Source organism: Sphaeramia orbicularis, chromosome 22, assembly GCF_902148855.1.
Source record: "Sphaeramia orbicularis chromosome 22, fSphaOr1.1, whole genome shotgun sequence".
Taxonomy (NCBI): Eukaryota; Metazoa; Chordata; class Actinopteri; order Kurtiformes; family Apogonidae; genus Sphaeramia; species Sphaeramia orbicularis.
Genome location: NC_043978.1, coordinates 38,550,239 through 38,570,659, shown reverse-complemented (window position 1 = coordinate 38,570,659; position 20,421 = coordinate 38,550,239). Strand labels below are relative to the sequence as shown.

Sequence of the window (20,421 nt, the reverse complement as noted above, 5' to 3'; positions counted from 1 at the left end):
AAGTACTAACTCCTGTGTGTATCATGTGACTAAAACAGACAGAAAAGAAAACATGGAATGCCTAAAAACACAGTTTTTGGCAGTACAATGCCATAGCTTTTGATGTAAGAACTGAAGTGATTTTGGTTATTATCAAGAAAACATGGAAAATGGATAGATATCAACTCTGAAATTAAACTATTATGAGCTATTTTTGTTGTTATCATTATATTTATCCAAACAAATGTACCTTTAGTTGTACCACACATTAAAATGAACAAGAAATTGAAGAAAACAAGGGGTGGTCTAATAATTTTTTCCGCAACTGTAAGTGCTGATCCAGACCCCTGTCCACATCCACATTATTCCTTTGAACATCATTCCTTACATTAGTACCATTACTTCATGGTACCTAACAAAGCAGGTACACTCACTGTTCATGCAGAGGTGGACCTTACAGACCCTGTAGACCACATTGGACCTGAGACTCACTGGAACTGTTGCTGTCACTGTCTTGTAATGTGTGTGGAAATGACTGAAAATAGTCACTTGCCTGATAAAGGGTTAATCGTTAAAACCCCATTCCACTGCTGTTTCCAGCTTCAACACACAGTCCTGGTGCTTATCAACAAAGAAGAGTGCTTTAACAATCTGGGTTGGATCTTAGGTGGATCTTGGCAGGAGGCTGTTTTTCTTCTGATTTACACTGCGATAAACTGAAAAGACTGAAGAGCAGGAGATGTGTATCTAAACGTGCAGAGGAGTCAAGGACATTATTATTTTTATAAACACATCTTTGTTTCAATTTTACTCAGTCTTTTTTTTTTTCTTCTTCTTCTTGTGATTCTCTGCAACCCCTAAATCCACGCTCGCACATCTTCCCACATCTGTCATCGCCTTCTCCGACACGCAGCCCCAAACAGATGTTCACTATATTCACCTCTAGAGCGTCAAAACACGTAATGAGCACCTTCTCTTCACAACAAATTGTAGAGCTTTTAATGACAGGCTGACAGACTCGCAGCACTGACAGACACTCACACTGAAGTAACAGCAACCACGCAGACAGATCTGTCCGTTTAGGGTTCGTACACATGACCTTGCGTATTCAAAACTCCAGACAAGCGTCTCATTTGCTCGTCCGTTTTCTCTCATCCCCTACATGAATGGTAGATGGACAGTTTTAATATTTCATGCTTTTTAAACATTACCTCACTTGTGCGTAGCTTTTTGAGAGTATGACTCGACATCTTTGAGGATGTATTTTACAGCATTTAGACATCAGATAATCGCAAATTCGGAGCGTAATTGCTTTGCGGTGTCAGCCGTCACTTCGCCGCCGCCTGCCATGAAAGAAACGTCAGCCTTCACATTATGTCTTTGATTATGTAAGCAAAGTGTCTCCAGTCTGGGTTTAACTCCTGATTATGTTTTTTCTCACTCATCTCCTGCTACATTTTAACCTGGTCGTTTACAGCTTGACATCAATGCGGCTGGTTTCGTTTGCTATATGTATATTTATACATGTGTGTTGTGTGTTGCATATTATCTTTGGATATTCTGATAATGTTAGAAATAATATTATGGATTGCACATTGTCTTTAGATGTTCTAATACTGTTGTTGCAGTAATTGGCTAGTGTCCATGTTGCCATGACCCAGAGAAACAGTGAAACAGGAAGATCCTATATTTGTGTCCAGCAGCCAATAATATTCCCTGATATCCTGTTAGCCCTTTAACCTCTGAGACAGTATTTCAGGTAAACGTGCTGCTGTGAATGTGCATCTGTTTCAGTGTCATAAAAGCTGCTGTGAGTATGTGCTTGTGTTCCTTTTCTTCTGTGCTTTTGCTTTACTGTGTGTTTTAGTGTCAAAATAGGGTGGAATAACAGAAAAAGACAGAGAGGAATAGAAGTTTGACAGGTTTTGACTAAATAAGGCACTCAGAATGTACATCAATAAGAGATTTAGCATGTTGAACATGAACTGTGAACTAGAACACACTGAAAAACAACAAGTATTTGAATTTGGGCCCACTAGTTTTTGTTTTGGGGCTCTTTTTTTCTAAATCAGTCCAGCTGCTTTTAGGCACCAGGTTGAACTCCAAAAAGCTGTTACACGGTCAAAGCTCAATAAAAACACAGTATATAAAAAAAAGAAACAAAGTAAAATCACAACAACACTGCAAACAACAGTAAAAACAAAAAAAAGTCAAAGAAAATGGTATATATAAAAAAAAGGGATAAAAAAGCCCAAACCGTCTATTTTTATAGTGAGTTGGTCTCACTCACCGTTCCACAAGTGGCAGGGGGTGCACTGAGCATGCTCAGATGTCTATGGAAAGAACAAGGTCTATTCTATCATTGCATTTGGAAATTTTTCTTATTGAGGAAACGCTTGAATTTTTATGAATATTTAGAATAAATCAGGCATTCAGAATGCTCACCACAGACACGTCAGGGGTTAAAGGGTTAACACCCATGTTTTGGCCAATGTTGTGGAATTCCAGCAAGTGGTCAGGTAAGGAAGAGACGGCCATCTAGCTCCTTGTTTGGACATGGGGATAATATGACCAACAGTTCAGGTCCAGTTTTGGTTATGACTTCTGTTTCTTATGTGCATTAAAAGGCTGAAATTAAAGGGGACTCTGAGACTTTTCCTCAGACTGCAAGACTCCTGCGTCTTTGTCTTTTTTACTTCAGTATTCCACAAGATATATATATCGGATAAAACTTTATCTTGCCACATCACTCAGTCCCCTATCCCTCCATTGTTCCTGTCAGGTGCACCTCTTGCGTACGGCGGGAGATGAGGTCACTATCACCGTTCGCTACTTGCGAGAGGTTCCATCATTCCTGAAACTGCCTCTAGGTAAGACTTTTATGGTTTCATTGCCATATGAGCTCACAATAAACAGCACTTTTATTTGGCTTTTTTTTTCTTTTTAAGCAATAAAAGAATACGCCACTTTTATGGGAGATTACCTTTTTGGACAACTAAAGCGTTCGATAGATGAGCATTTATTCCAAAGTAATAAATTGTCATGCTCAGTGGCCCGAGACGAGCAGTAATGTCAGGAACACTCAGAGCCGCAGACTTCTGCTGCTGTACTTGCCTACAGTAGAGCAGCTTGAAAAGATGACACCCAGACACTAAAATCATCCATGTGGAGACGCTAGAAAGTGAGAAATGGGTTATGTGGGTAAGGCAGGTGGAAAAACGGTGGTGGACGAGAAAGAAGCTACACCAAAGACAAAGTAAGCTTAAGATTTTGAAAAGTTTCACCATGTCATTGAACACTCAGTAAAAAGTGGGCCAGTTTTCTTAACCCATGAAGACCCAGTGCTACTTTTTACGTTAGTTCCCAAATGAAGCTCTCTCTGTTTAACATTTCCTAAGTGATTTATCCCCATTTATTATAATATTATCCTCTGTATTTTGCATTTATTAAATAAAAGGTATTATTATAACATCAGGTATTTTCCTATATTTAATTTACTGATCATGTAGATGTTCATAAATGCTCAGAAACAGAGAAAAAGTAACTTTTTCAGCAAATATATCATTAATTGAACATAAACAAAATGTCTCCATCCACTGTCATTTATCAAACTCCATGGGTTTTACTGGTGAATCAATGTTGTAGAAGATGACCACATTTCTACGGCAACTACAGAGCCTCTGAACGTCCAAATGGAGTCATATTTGATGACCACAAAAAGATGAAAAACTGTATTTTACACCAATAATTTACATGAATTGATAGGATTGATGGATTACAAGTTATTAAACATTGTCTATTGGTAGATGAGTTTGGTTTCTAGTGGTTGTTTGGGTCTTTATGGGTTAAATGTATATTAGAATAAAAATTCAAGCAGCTTAATTACTAGAATATAGTAAGTACAATATAAAGCTGAAGACTTTGCTTTAGAGATAATGTCAGTTGTACAGTTCACGTTAGTTTTTATTATGTTTATTTAAAGAACATGAACAAGTGTCATGACATTGTATCATCACTATCATGCATGTGATGTCCTTCATTCAGTAAAGTATTACAGTGGATTAGAGTCACTGGTTTACTTTGTTTTATAAGGTATCTTCTCATTTTCATCATCTCAACGTCCTTGATCTGTGTAAGTGATGAGACTGTGGTGTGTAAGAGCCAGAATATTTTTTTTTTTTTCCCCAAACACACAGATGCAAATAAGCATAGTTCTCACAACTGTCTCCTGATAGAAAAAAGCACTTGTCATAACATTCCTTGTCTTGGATATGTTATCAGCATTGCATGACAATTTTGCATTACATCTGGAACTTCAGATGTGAAGTCATAACAACAGTGTGACAACAGAACCCATGCAGCCTTTGCCTCATTCTTAACAATTAGATCTAGGAAAAAAATACACTTCATTCAGCCGCCAACAGCAAAAGTAATGATAACTTTTCACAGTTTACCTAATTGTAAGACGCACAGATGTAGGAAAATAATTGATGTTAAGAAATGAGCCTGAATATTTACAGCTTACTTGATAAGCCAACACAGTCTCACAAATTCGGAGTGATTACTTGGAGAAATCCGGTCTTAATGTCTTTTGGGCCAGTTAACATTCAGAGGAAGGAATGGCTACAGAGATGCTCAGGTTTTGCTGGAGGCTATCAGGCTGATGAGTCTTGCTTTGTTGCCTGGAAATTAAACGTCCAGGACAGATTGTCTTTCTAAGCCGCCCTTTGTTTTATCCTGGCACAAATGTCAGCAGACCAGGCCAGGCTGTTTGCCACACTTTTCCGAGTGTGACCAAACCAGAAAAGCAGTTCGTCTAAAGCCAAACTAATATCATATCAAAGGGCAGCCTTTCTCTCCACTCTGCATGGCTTAAAGGCAGGGCTGTAAGTCAGTAATAAATATATAAATCCTTAAAGTTTAAGACCATGAACTGGGCCACATAGTTTAAAGTTTATGCAGAAGTTGACAGAAAAACACATTCTTTATTATTCTATTCCTTCAGAAATAGATGTGACATAACAACGAACTGAATCTTTTAACGGTGATTCTTGTGAAACCTGTTTGCAAAGAACATGAATCATCCTTCCATTCTTTTCTTATTCTTTCTTTCTTGTTCTTTTTTTCCCTAGGTTCTCCAGGGCCATCTACTGATCACAGCAGTCGAGTGTCCTCTCCACTCTTTGACAGTGGTGTACATTTAAATGGAAATGGAAACAACACAGTAAGAAAAAACTCTTTGATATTACTCACTGAATATTGATTCTCAGTATCTGATCAGTGTGTTACTTGGATGTATATCGGCTACCATATACAGTTTAAAGTTTTCACTTAAAGGTGCTATATGTAGTATTTCTATTTTTAAAATATTCATATATTACCTCAACCTATCATTGGAATGTTAAGAATAAAGAAACCTGAAGCTGTGTGAAAGATGCCTATGTACTGAATGATAGATGAACTGAATCTACACTCCTGATCAAAATTTTAAGACCAGTTGGAAAATTTGCAAGAATTAACATTTTGTGCTGTTGGATCTTAAGAAGGTTCTACGTAGAATTTCAAAATGCACAAAGAAGAAATGGGAGTGAGACAAAAAATATTGGAGTAATCGATCAGAGTTTAAGAGCACAGCGTTTAAAAGCCAAAATCTGTGCAAAAATGTGGATTCATTTTCTGTCAGGTATTCACAGTCATGACCTCCTGATGGCAAAGGCTAAAAAGCTTTCTTTCTTTGAACATGGTCAGATTGTTGAGCTGCATGGCCTCTGGTAACATGCCATTGCTACTGAGGTTGGACACAGTAAGGCAGATGAAAACCTTTATTACAAACTTTTAGGCTCACATTTGTTGGCATTTTAATGGTTGTGCTAAAATATGAAAGTGGGATCAGTTTATAGTAGGGTGCCTCTATGAAACAGCTTTTTAGACCCAATAATAAAAGAGAAATGTAGAGATATTTCCCCCCAGGATGTACCCAATGATGACCTTGGATAAATGCAAAAAAAAAAAAAACAAAAAAAAAAAACTCTTGCTCTGATCCATCCCAAAATTAATGAATTTTTAATCAAATATTGGTGCCAAAAATAGGACCAAAATTGGGACATGAAAAGCTACCTAGGTGTCAGTGCATTTGATCTGGAAAACACGGCTTGAAATGGTCTTATATACCGCTATAAATAAAGACACTGTGTTAAATTTGTCGACCCTAGTGGTTTTTCTAATCCAGACATGCAGGTTTTTCATGAATCTCAGTCTCATTCCTGGTTTAACCCATCGTGTCCACCCGCGTTACATGCAGAACCCGCCCATTTAAACACATATAAATTGCGAGTAATTATTTTTGTGAAACACTCTGCCTTGCATAATTAGTTTGATTCCCAAAATGTACCTGTGAGAGAATAAAAAGATATTCGAAAAAATAGTAGCACGTAATTTTTGTGTCTTTTTTTACCGAGTTACATGCAGATTTTTGTATAAAAATAATTAAAAAATGTGTTTTATCTGAAAAATTTTCTCTTTTATCTCAGAAAGTATTTATATTTAAAATGGACCCAAAGTGCTTCCAAACTTGCTTCATAACATTAGTCTACATCTGGTTTGATTTTTTTTAGCCCCCATGTCCTGTTTTTAGGGACCAGTTTCACAGAAGCACCCAGTAACAAGTGTATGTAGTTTCTGGCTTTTAACGTGTTGAAGTTATATGTTGGCACAGATGTAAATACACACCTTTATCAAATAACTAATCACTGAACTCTATTAAGCAGCTTCCATTTCAGTGCCTTGACATTATTTATACAGACTGGGCCATAATATTAAGGTTTACTGGGACATGTGGAGAGAGCAGGGCCATTATTAGTAAAAATGTTAGTAGTATTACTTTAACGAATTAAAACCGCTATTATTTAATTCAGTCCAATTCATTAGGACTTATTGGTGTGAATAAGCAAAACATCAAGGTTTCACTAATAATTTTAACAATAATACTCTTACTCTTATTGTTTTCTCTTACACTTGGCTGGTTTGGTGCCTAATTAGAAGTCTTTCTTAGTAATTGTTCACACTAATGTAAGCATTAATGTGCACTGGCTTCACCTTCTGTGTCTGAGTGTCAACTAAAATTAAAGCTTCAGTGGTTGTACAGTTGCTGGGCATAAAAATCCATAATTACCTCGGAGCGTATTGCAACTGAAGTGGTCTGACAGGACATGAGACTTGTGCATGTAGTCTTTGCCTGTGTTTTAAGGATGTAGAAAATCTATCCCATGATGTACAGTTTTTGGCTGAGCAGGTTTTTTTTCCAATGAGTTGGGTGGTTAAATACATGATTGACAGCTGTAGCCACCAGTCACTGATCAGATTCTGTTAAATGCGATATGGACGTGACTCTCCTGCTCTACTCGATCTTCTATCTTTATATTTAGTCTTTTAATTTGGACTGAGAGGAGAAATCTGCAGAGGGAAGGTGCAGATATTCTAATTATGGCCTGTTTTCACCCTGATTTCAACTCCTGCAGCTTTTACCTGAAAAGCCCACAACAGACAAAACAAACAGTCACATTTTTTTGCAGCGATTGAAGGGGAGGGTGGGAAGTGGAAGGCAGATGGAACAAAAGTACTGCTAATCGCCTGTTTTTCTAGAGTATGTTCTGTTTTTATCATCCTGGTAACATTAGCTGAGCAGCACTATCCACTAGCCAGGCGCCAGCAGCACTATCAGCTGCAGCCTGAGCTTCTGTTAGTGGACTGTGGCTCATACAAATCCGCTTTGACTTTGACATGTTATTAAATGTGAAGTAATCCATAATGTCCTCTACGCATCCAGTGCACGCTGGGGTGGTATTTGACTGTCCAAAATGTGGATCCCGACCCGGGAGCCGTTCCCCTAGCAGAGGAGGGAAAATTAAGCCCTACAGTACAGTCTGCTTTTCTTTTAATGTTCACTCATGTCAAAGAGGTCAGCGGGACATTGGTAATGAACAGGTCTGTGGGCTACCAGTATGAGTCTGCTGTCGTTTTGTGTTTTAGCGGATACCGATCTGCTGTCTGATTCTGAACAGATGGTGTGCAACTGGTTTTAAAGGAGTGATATTTTGCTTTATATGCATTTTAAAACATTTCCCTGTGGTCTTCATAAACTGTAAATGCTATGCTTGGGTCTGAATTCTTCATTAATTCAACTCCACAGGTCCATCTTCAACCCTATTTCTGAGTAATGACACCAGAAAGGTTGTTTTGAGCGCTGGCCCTTTAAATGCAAATGCAACACTTAATGCCCCACCCCCTCCAGGTTGTTGACTGTGCTGCTCTGTCTCATTCAGCCACTTGTGTTTGTTAATACAACCAACAACTGAACATTTTACATAATTGACTTGAAGTTTGGACATATTTTTAGTATGGACTACAACCGCTGCTGCTGACAAACAATTATGTCATACGCTGAGAAATGTTCATCAGAAGTCTTGACCTTGTATGTGCAAATGTTGTGACGTAACTAGTTATAAAACGTAACAAATTAAGAAGGAATTAAAACAGGTTGTAGAAATCTACTCAGTTTTTGCCAAAATGAATATAAAGATAGCTTTGCAGCACCTGGAGGGATGAAATTCAAACTTTATGAACTGTTACCATGCCCAAATACACAAATAAATGTACCAAAGACTAATAAAAGTGGGTTTAGTAAAATATGACCCCTTTAAGGCTTCTACCAACTGTCAGATTTCAGCAGTCTCACGGTGCAGTATAGATGTAGTAAACTTGAGGCCAACCTATGCAGACTGCACAATGCTAACATTTACTAATTCTCCAGCTACAACACAGGTCAATGTGCAAGAGCTGTGTCTGATCACAAGACCGGTTAAATGGCCATCTGTGAAACATAGGATTGCAGTTTTTTTCTTATTACCCCTCTCCCAGAAGAGGAGGCCAGGGGTATTGTTTTTGGTTTGTTTGTTAACACTCTAGCAGCAAAATTATTGGTTGAATTCATACCAAATTGGGTTTATAGATTGCCAGTGACCCAGAATACAGGGTGGGGAAGCAAAATTTACAATATTTTGAGGCAGGAATTGAAAGACAGTGTATGACCAATTAGTTTATTGAAAGTCATGAGAATTTATTTGCCACAAGAAAATTGACATAATAGAAAATGTTTTTATTCTATGTGTCCTCCTTCTTTCTCAATAACTGCCTTCACACGCTTCCTGAAACTTGCGCAAGTGTTCCTCAAATATTCGGGTGACAACTTCTCCCATTCTTCTTTAATAGTATCTTCCAGACTTTCTCGTAATAGTTTTGCTCATAGTCATTCTCTTCTTTTCAATATAAACAGTCTTTATGGACACTCCAACTATTTTTGAAATCTCCTTTGGTGTGAGGAGTGCATTCAGCAAATCACACACTCTTTGACGTTTACTTTCCTGATTACTCATATGGGCAAAAGTTTCTGAAAAGGTATGGATAATAGTGTTAGGTATGATTATGACATCAATATATGTTTGGTTTCAAAACAATTGACGTAGTGCCTGCTGAGAAAAAACAACTAAATGTTCATTGTAAATTTTGCTTCCCCACCCTGTAGATGTGATTACACTTTGGGAAAAGTAGGTCTAAGTTCAAATTTTTTATGAATTTTTTACCTTTTTTGTCTCCCATTTACTTATAATGGCCAAAATTTCACTTGTCTATAAAAACATAATTTTTGTTTCATTTTACTTTAACTTGGCACATATTTAGTGGCAATTGATATGCTGACATCAGCACACACATAGACATGATGACATCAGCTGGATCGATGCCAAAATAAGATATAATACGTGTGAGGGGTGGGGTTTGTTGTGCCTGGCACCACTTGTTAATTTATTTATATCCAATGATACCACTGCTTTTTGTCATCTTTCACCTGGGATGGCCCAACATTCCACAGTGTACAGCATGTCGAGCTAGATGAAAGTTACAGCATAGCTTTGTAAACTGGAATGTAGCTGCAGTGTGATAAAATGCAAAAACTGAACACAGTATTTTGCATGCATGTGGTGTACTCGTTTTACCAAAATGGGAACATACTGTTAAAGATGGCTGATTAATTTTCAGTATGTAACAGTAAGTTATACATTTCTAATGCCCTGTGTGGTTGTCCAGAAGGATTTAAATGAAAATGACCTACTGAGCTAAATTGATTATAGAATATTGAATGAATTTTAGGTGGTCATGAATTTTAATCCTGTACCTCCCGGCAGGAGCTCTTTACACCAGTTGCAGGACTCCACACATGCACATAATCAGTGACTGTTTTTGAAGGAAAAGATGGTGAGAAGCAAACAGCGCAGGTTCCTTCAGAAGGTTCTATATTGGTGTTATTTCCTCTGTAGGTCTGTTTGATCTCACAGTGGTGATGGCTGTGATTACAGTGTGTGCTGCTGGGACTGAGCAAATGTGAAAGGCTTCACTGTAGTAGCAGATTCTTTTTTTTTTTTTTACCAATTCCAAAGAGGAATATTACGATCTTTGTGAAGCATGATGTGGTGCAGTCAGCTTGACATCCGTATGAAAAGGACAAAGCCTGCTGTAACTAACCAGGGTGCACAGCTGACGTCCTTCAGTGACCAAACAAGCAGTGACCAGTCTATATAACTGCCACTCATTGTGCACAGAAAGGAAACCTAAATTATAGAAAAGCACTGTCTAAACCTTACATACTCTGCAAGAAGACAAAAAGTTGTAAAGGAGATGTTACATTTTTTCCTACCCCAAAGCCAATATTTCACCCTTTTAATAGTATGGCTTTTGGAGATTGCATATTAACATGGTAATCTATAATGAACAGAGTAGCCCTAAAGACTGCATCTCTCGCCGGTCATTTTACATGAATTATTCAAAGTATGCTCGAAAGGCAGCAGGTGGCCACTTTAACCTTTCATAGATAATCTAGATTTAAAGTGTTTTCCATTTAAAATCCTAGCTGTAAGGGCTGAAAGAAGGAAAAACATTTCAGTGCACTGGTCCTTTGCGTGGTCTGCATTTGTTTCAAGTCCTGTTTTATGCGCATGGTTTATCTGAGGAAAAACGAAGAAAATGGAGTCTGACATACTTATGCCAAAACAAATAAGGTATGACTCAGTGACAATAAGTGGTCAGCTGACTTTAGCAGGGGTCCTTACTTTTAATTTCTTGTTTTGAAAACTAGGTGGCTGACAAACACAATTAGCAGTTTCACTCCCCAGAAAATCAGATTTATGAGGTGAAAAACACAAAATGGCAAAAGCTGGCCTGCAGTTAGTTTATGTTCATGTCAAGGAAGATTCTTCTTGCCTCACAGACTATTTTGTGAGTGGTTGTTTTCTGTTCTTAGAGTAATTGCTTGTTGTGTTTTTTTTCAGCACAGTGTAAGTTGTGAATTCACTTTAATGTTCAGACTATAATGATAGGAAGCCTCCAGATAGAGATTTGCATGAAAGTAGGGCATCCATAATTTTATTTTTTTCCTCCAAAAGGAATAAAAAATGACACTGCATGGCATTAAACAACTCTGCGTTATAACAGTGTGTAATGGAAAGGCTCATTAAGCCCTAGGCTCCGTTAGGGTTGCAACGGTAATTGACGTCAGGCATCGTACTACACGACGTCTGCATGTTATTCATAGTAAAAATGCGAAAAAGTGCTGCATTTTTTGTTTTTGATATCTCACTGACCTTAACATCTGAGAATGTTGTGAATTCTGTTAATAAGTTCTTGTCACATATTGGTAGCATTTCCCAATGGCCTCAGTACTTAGTACAATTAAAGCTGCACTAAATAATGTTTTATAAACATTTGATCTGAACGGTGTTTTTGTTAAAGGAGTTAGCTGATGGCAAACCTGTCAAACTATTTCACCAAACTCTCTTAACGTCAGATCTTAGGGTTGTCTTATGTCTGAATTTTACTGCTTTGGTTTTGTCTCTGCAGTCTTGTCAAATTTGTGTCCAAAACAGTTTTTTTTTTTGCAGAAAAATTATGATTTCATCAGTTGTGTTGCTTTGTGACTGTGGGATTTCTAAATAAGCAGCTCTTCCAACACATGTCTTCTGCTTTATATGTCAGTGCTGTCTCTACCACTTTTTTTTTGCTATTACCAAGTGGCCAAACAAACCAAAAAAATATTAATTTAGCTTTAATTACTGCTGTGTCTTTACAGAAATGCGCTCCAGTAATTCATTTTGTTGCACATTTCCAAGTAATGTTTTGAGTAAAGCGCCAGCTCCAAGGCCGAGAGTCTATGTAACCTTGATTAAGTTTCCAGCAAACTTTTCAAGAAGGCGCCACTTAAATGGACGCAAAGAGCTATCAGCAGCGAATCACAGCAACCTAGAATAATGGACACTCCAAGGCATTCACTCTGAGATGTAGAACGACTTTGTAAACTCACTATTTCATTAATGTACAGCACAGAGAGAGACAGTGCATAGTAAGAGGCTGCAACCAGTCCACAAATGATCCACCCAATAAACCTGAGCCTAGCACAGCCACGAGGGGCACGGGGGGGTTGAGGTGCACTAGGCTTCGATTTTCTTTTTTTCAGAAAAGGCATCGGTTTTTTTGGGGTGGTTCATATTGCTCTCCGCCTGTACATTAAACTGCCAGATGCTGTAAGGCCAAGTGAGTTCAGTGGGGATGCTGAAAATCATTCTGGTATATGTAGAACCTGAAGACGGAGTAAGGGAGGTGAGTTCGAAGCAAGTGGAAACAACAATGATAAGACATGAAATAGCCCTGTGGTCTTGTTGCACCGCTGTTGGTTTTACCTCCTGTAATTATGGGATACTATCTCATGTAATTAGGGGATACACATATTGACCAATTTGTTCACTCTCTCCTTTACCAGTAATAATTGCCTCTAGGTGAAGTAAACACTCCAGAATAAATTGCCAATCTGACGCTAAATAATAGTGTTAGATACTGTCTTTGAAGATATGTTTTGCAGCTCATGTCATCTCCTTACAGGGTTTCTGCAGGGTCTTAAAAAGTTACAAATCTGTATTTAATACCATAAAAAAAGTCTGTGAAAGGTATTAAATTTGATATGGTAAGTCTTCAGTTATGTTGCCATATACTTGTTGGCTGTATTGTGTTTAAATGTGTCCAATCTGCAAAGAAAGTAACGTTAGTCGACACAGTTCCACCTGGTCCTGACGTGACAATTTATATTTAAATTAGGAGCCAATTATCACTAACATTGCAGCCCTTGGTGAGAAATGACTTGGAACGGTGATGGAGTAAATACATACATTTTCCTAAAGTCTAGAAGTCACAAATTTTTGGCAGTATGGGTGCAAAACAGGCGTTAAATTCAGTTCTAAGTAGTCTTAAAAAGTCTGACATTGAACTTGTAGAACCCTAATTTTACTCTGTCCACTGTCTCCTGTATGAATGTGTTCTAAGGCTTTGATATTTATGATGCTGGTGCTCTTTTATAGATGCCCTGGGTGACTGCTCTGTCAGTCCTGGTCAGTCTGTGAGATCCACTTTGGTCCAGAAATATCTTAACAACCGCCAAGTGGGTTTTCTGAAGGCTTTGAATCTTGGGTAGACTTTGATTCCCCCTGAGGATGAATAACTTTCTCCAACTTCTCAGGGTGCCCACAGTGAAATATAACTACATCCGGTGGGACTCCTGAAACGGTGGCATTTATCACATGCCGTCCACCTTCATTTCCTGTCATCTTTTGAATGTTCACTCTCAACTAAATGGCCAAAAACCTTTGAGAATACAAATATTTTTTGGGCCTGCAAACTAAAATGAATGTAATAAGTAGGGATGGGAATCGAGAACTGGTTCTTTTTGAGAACCGGTTCCCAGTAGCTCGATTCCTTGGAATTGTTTGCCTGCCTGCTTAACGATTCTGCTCATCGATTCCACCTTCGTTGTGCATGCGCGTTGACGTCACACGTACGCTGCATTGTTTTGGTCAGAATGTAGCCAACCTGGCGTTGAGGCAGAAACGGTCTAAAAAGACGACACCAGGTCCACTTCCATGTCTTCAAAAGGGTGGAATCCCTCCAATATCCTCAAACATTTGTCCACAGCATGTGATTCATTTATAGGAATGTCACATATTTGATATGCTACTTAGCGGCGCTTGTGAATGTAGCGGCAGAGTGAACGCTGGGCCGGTTCCGGTGTGGGCAACAAACGTAACTCCTCAAATACAAGTTTCCGAAGGTAAGAAGGGAAAGGAAAGGCGGTGCACAACAATGGGAGACAAGCCGAGCCCAGTCGAACTGGTTCCACGTAGTAGAAATGCGGCAATAGAGGAATTAGTAAAGCGTCTTTAATTTCACTTTCACTGTACACCCCCCCACCCCACCCCCCAGACTGGGCCCGGCGTCATCTGTTATTATTTGTACATACTCTATATGTTATATTTTCTGTGCAGAGATGGAAATATAAAAGACAGTTAATACATACGCACCCGTTTGTACTCTTTTTTTCCCTCACCCAATGAGAATCGATAAGCAAAATCGATAATGGAATCGTTAAATTCTGAACGATTCCCATCCCTAGTAATAAGCCACGATTGTTGTTAAATTGTTAATATGTCCTTCCCCTAAAACAGATCAGTGGTAGTTTCTTCTAGTGTTGTTGAACATAAATAACTATAAAAGGATAAATAGTAAAGTGCATTTTGAGGTAAAGGGAACCTTGCTTGATTTGCGTTGGAAATTACCCATAACCCCAATGCACATCTGGCAAAAACAAATCATGTCTCCACGCTACATTAGCACCTTTTATTACATAATAAACCGTGCATCTTTAAGCTGCAGTAGGATACACATGAACACCACAAATAAATGTGCAAAGAGACCTCACATAGTAAATGCTTAGACGATTATAGAATTAAGATTAAACAAATGGGTTTTTTTTTTGGAAGTGGAAAAAAATGGGACAAATTGTGATGTCGCCTCCACCATGTCACAAACTTAATTGTGTTTTTACTCAAATTTCTCCAAGCAGTCACTCATGTAAGTACTTCTTCTGTTGATTAAAATTCAATAAGCTTTGTCTTCTGTGTGACATTGAAGTGACTGGCATAGTTTTGTTTTTTTTTTTTTTGTCTTTAATGTACCGCATACCTTACATTCATTTTTACACTTTCTAATAATTATGTATGCTTTGTGTCACCTCTGGAGTATCGGAACGAAGGAGTGACTGATCTGAAGAACAATACCATGGCTTTATTTTCTGTTTTTCAGCTCTTCAAGTGGAGGCTTTGTCAGTGTAATCCACTCTGACAGCCTGATAGTTTTCTATTTCCTGCCACCTCACCTACTCTCTACGGAGCCCCGCTTGAGAATTAACTAAAACATTTTGTTCTTGGCTGACATAAATGGAGCAAAAGATGATAATTTCTTTAGAAATGTTGTAATTACCGGGGAGTGGCTGACAGGGGGTCCGCATGTGACGCGCTGCACTTCAGCAAATGATGTGCGACTGTCTTTGCAAAGGTAGTCACTTTTTCTGTGCCGTTTCACTCTTGACTACATACCACCAGGGGCTATTTTAATGCTCAGATAATATGCTCATCCTTTCAGAAGTCTGAGGAAGGCAGGTGATTTGGTTTTTGTGTAATGAACACAAACCTACTGTACCTGTGCTGTGTGTATAATGATCCACCGGCTGCATCACCCCGTTTGGCATTGTTTGGAGGAGTTCTGGGATTTAGTGCTGACAGATAATCTTTAGCTCCAGGAACGATTCACTGTTTGATGCCACTAAAGCTTCACTCATTTGATCCCTAAGCTTGTAACTCATTAGATAATGTGTAACGCATCTGTTCTTCATTAAGAGCGCTGTGATTTGCATTTAAATGTGCCGCTCTTCTAGCTATCAAGGTTTTTGTCAACATATTACGCTTCAGGACCTTTAGAATGAGCACTTTATCATGCATCAGTCTTACACAGAGCTTCATTAAAACTTTGGAACTTTGGAACAGTTTTAGATACAACTATTGCCCGGCTGTGTCAGGCTGTTGTGCCCAAAATTTAGTTAATTTAAAAAAAAAAAAAGTATACAGCTTAGTATAACTTATATACTCCTGCCCCCTTACCCCATCTTTTTCTACTGATCACAAAGTCCCATGTCAGTTCCTCAAAGTAACTTAACAAATCTTACACTTCAAAATAAATTGTAACCAATCCTGCACAAAACGCAAAATATTATGCATATCAAAAATAAACTCTAATTTGCTGTTTAGACATCAAGGTCACCAGTATTTGCATAGCTATTCAAAAGGTAAGGAAACATTTTCATAATGAGTCTGGAGAAAATTCACAGCTGGACTTGTAAAGCTCTGCAGAGGGATATTTGTTGTGTTTTGAACGTTCAGAGGTGGGTCACACATAAACTGGAACTAAAAATCTTAATATCACTTGGTGCTTTTTTAGACTTCAGACTCCATCAAAGGTACTCTTTAAGTCCAGAGTTTAGTTTTGTCTGATTTTTGTTTTAAATCCTTTCCATTTGCAGTAATATTTAACATTGACGATATGATGCAGTGAGATGACAAGCGAAGCTTCACTCTGTATCTGACTCATTGTTAAACTTTAGTACTTTCTCAGGTTTATTTTTTACGCTTTCCCTCTAAAAGACTCCCAGTTTAAATAACTACAGTCCAGTTCAACACATGGCAGTTTAATAGATAGTGCAGTTGTGTTTTCAGCTGTTTGCTGCAGACTGCTGTCCTGAACCAAACTGTTCTGCCAATTCCCTCAAAGCCTCCGGAGGAGACCTTGTAATAGAATTTCAGTTTGCAGAAAACATTTGGTGGGTGAGAAAGGATTCAATTTGCTGCAACTAAACTGTATTGACATTTTCCGTCACAGTGACAACACTTAATTCTTTGTAAAGTGTGTCTTTACTGTTACATGGCGCTCATCATCCATCTATTTCAGTTTTATGAAACCTTAAAGCCATTGTTCTAAAAAAATGAGTTTGATTGTGAGTGTAAAGTGGCCTAGCTGCTGGCCTGTTTTTCCTTTTCTGTCGTCTCCTGAAATCTTGACAGAAAAGAATTATTGACCATGAAAAATTGTGCGAGTAGTGTATAAAAAATAGAAAAGCGCATTTTGAGGTATTATGGGTTTTTGTGTATTGCCTCCTGAAATTACCCATAACACAGTGCACAGCTGGCAAAAACAAATCATGTTTCCATGCCACATTAACACCTTTATTATGTAATAACCCAGGCATCTTTAAACTGCAGTTTGAGATTCCTCGAATGCTCATTGCTACCAATGAAAATCTTAAAATGCACACATATATATATTTGCTACAGTCACAAACTCCTACAACAGGCTCAGTTTTCAAAAATCCATTAAAAAGAGCTCACAGAGACAAACTCCTGCCAAGATTATGGCAATCCATCAATATAAACAGCAAGGGCATTATTCCCTACCATGTCTTTGTAACACCACAGCACTTGAAGATGAGATTTTCTCCGAAGCACTTTCATCCTGTCGTTAATAAACGCCGAGAGGCATTTTCTCTTTTGATTCTGGCGTAAACTGCTCTGGTCCATTTTCTGTAGACCCACTTGTGTGTGAAGTGTGGAAATGCACTATTTTTACTTGGATGCACCTGTCCACAGAACAGATGTACAAATTCTACCTGCTTTTGATCTCATCCTATCAAAAGATTTTCTTATTAACATTGAGTGAGTAATCTTAAGAACTCTTGAAATTTTCATTTAAATTGAATCTTATTTTTCTAAATAACATCAGTGTTGAGAACTGCTGTTATCAGTTTCTTGCGGAGCCAAGGGAGAGTAGCTGTTTTTTTCTGGGACCCAAATAAATAAACAATAGTTTTCAATATTCAGCTTTGAAATCATAGAATGGATGTTGGTGACATTCTGTCAAATCAGTACTGAGATGAATTACAGCACTTTTGATTCATAATTCATTGCTCTGTCTGTGAAATGTGTTTAAAAATAAATAAAACGAACACATAAAAAAAGCACGAAACCACCTAAATTAAAATGGAACTGCCTAAAGTTTCATAATAAACTGTTAAATGGATTACCTGATAATCAGAATTGCAGGCAGTAATTTAATTGATTAATTGATAACTAATTGTGACTGAAGTTAGAACTAACAACCAGAGAAACATGCATTAACTATACCTGTTGTAGCAAGCATACATCAGGTCAACAAGAACCTTAAAATGCTTAATAACATTTCATAACTACGTGCAGAAAAGCAATGAAATGAAAAATGAAGAAAAAAAAGTATTGAAATGCACTTTGTTTTGCATATTTCTTCTGGTCAGTTTCAGAACTTCATGTCATTTTTATTTAATTTGTAAATATAAATGAATCCCTCACAATTAACCCATAAAGACCCAAACATCCACCAGTGACTAAAACAATCTACTGATCTAAACTGTTTAATACCTGTTGATCCACTAATCCTATCACTACATGTAAATAATTGATGTAAAATACAGTTTTTCATCTTTTCATGGTCATCAGATATGACTCATTTGGACGTTCAGAGGCTCCGTAGTGAACATGTTAACACTGTCATCTTCTACAACATCGATTCACTAGTAAAACCCATGGAGTTTGACAAATGACAGTGGATGGAGACACCTGATTTATATTCAATTAATGATAGATTTCACTGAAAAAGTTTTTGATATAATAACCTTCAACATTAACCTGAGCTCTTATGAACATCTACATGATCAGTACTTTTTTTTTTTTCCACAATATTTTTATTGGTATTCAAGTTTTATGATAAAAGGTTAACAAAGTAAATAATATACAAAAAGAACATGAATCAAAACAACACAAACACACACCCATTCACACCAGGTTGACTTGCACCAAATGACATGTATACAAATAGCATACACATATTTTCTTATCAACATGTACACATATATGGAAAAATACAATTAAGACAGCAGTCATAATAACGAAAAATAAAACCGTAGTAATTCATTTATGATAACATGTCCCTATTTTCCAGATGCTATAATGTTCGTATACGGTTCCCATAATTGTAGAAATTCCTTCATTTTTCCTTTGATAATATAAGTCAGTCTTTCCAGTCCGATGCGCTCTGATAGCTCTTTTATCCATTGTTTTATAGAAGGAGCCTCCATACTTTTCCAGTTAAAGACGATAGCTCTGCTGGCATGCAACAGTACCAAATCCAACACTTTAGTTTGTTTCTTATTATGTGTAAAATCCTCTGGATATATTCCCAGTATACAAAGTCTGGCACAAAATGGAATCTTGATGTTAAATCCCTCAGACATACAACTGATGACCTCATTTTAGAATCTTTGTATCTTTGGACATTCTCATAGACAGCGAATAAGAGTTCTTTTATTATCTTGGCATTTAGTCCATGTATCAGGAATATGACTTGACATATGATGGAGTTTTTCAGGGGTTGTATAAACCCTTGTTAACCATTTATATTGTAGTAACTTCAGTTGTGTATTTATGGTTTGTTTTTGGGTCTATGATCAGTACAATTGATATTGGAACTATTTAATGTTTTCGCTGGAACAATGCAAAATGCAGATGATTATTTTATAATAAATGGTGATGAACCATTTAAGAAATGTTAAATAGAGAGTAAAACATACTTTGGGAACTGCCACAAAAGTAGCACTGACTGGGTCTTTATGGGTTAAGCATCAGTTAGATTTTCCAAACTGTCCTTAACTTTTTCCTACTTGAAGTCACAAAATTCTAGTCAATAACTGCATTCATTTCAACTCATACATTTTTGGAGAATCTTATACTCACAAGTATCTGTATGGCCCTGAACTATGTAGTGTCCCCTTCAACATGAAACATACAAGGTTTGTGTGACAAAAGTTTTAGGGTGATGGTTACAGTTGCTTAGTTAAATATATTGAGGGCTGGAGCTAAGGTGTGTTAGCTTTGTGAGAGATTGGAGAAACAGGACATATGGTGAAAAATTATTGTTTCAAATGTACCTTTTGGATCATGATAAACAAAGATGAGACAGTCAGATATACTGCAGCTACATAAAGTGTAAACCATATGCAGATACAACTGGGGTTCACTTAATCATGCACTTTTTCCACATTGGGCGTCAAGGTAACGTATGTAATATTTGTGTAACAGTTGTGCTTTGTGTATCATCATCATCATCATCATCTTTATTTGTAGACTTGGGAGTCCATTTAATAAACAAACAAGCAATCAAGAAATGGAATAAATAAAAAATAAAAAAAAACAAAACCACAGGTTAAAAATACAGACTAAACATCATCAATATTATAAAAGACGACTGTACCAGTGTTGCCACAGGGATGACTGGTATCGCACCGAACTATGACTGGGATTTGTCAAAAGCCTAATGATGGAATTCTGAGAATCGTTCAATTGACAGATAAATTTGTACATTAAGTTTCTCATAAAA

General features: G+C 37.5%; 1 protein-coding gene across 1 annotated transcript in view; it reads left to right on the top strand.

Annotated features, from left to right (window-relative positions):
* Window positions 1-20,421, top strand: part of sntg2 (syntrophin, gamma 2) — a 122,654-nt gene that overhangs the window by 46,887 nt on the left and 55,346 nt on the right. Inside the window, exons 7-8 of the mRNA XM_030126379.1 lie at window positions 2,762-2,849; window positions 5,112-5,203. Coding sequence (XP_029982239.1) covers window positions 2,762-2,849; window positions 5,112-5,203 — 180 coding nt within the window. The remainder of the gene's footprint in view (window positions 1-2,761; window positions 2,850-5,111; window positions 5,204-20,421) is intronic.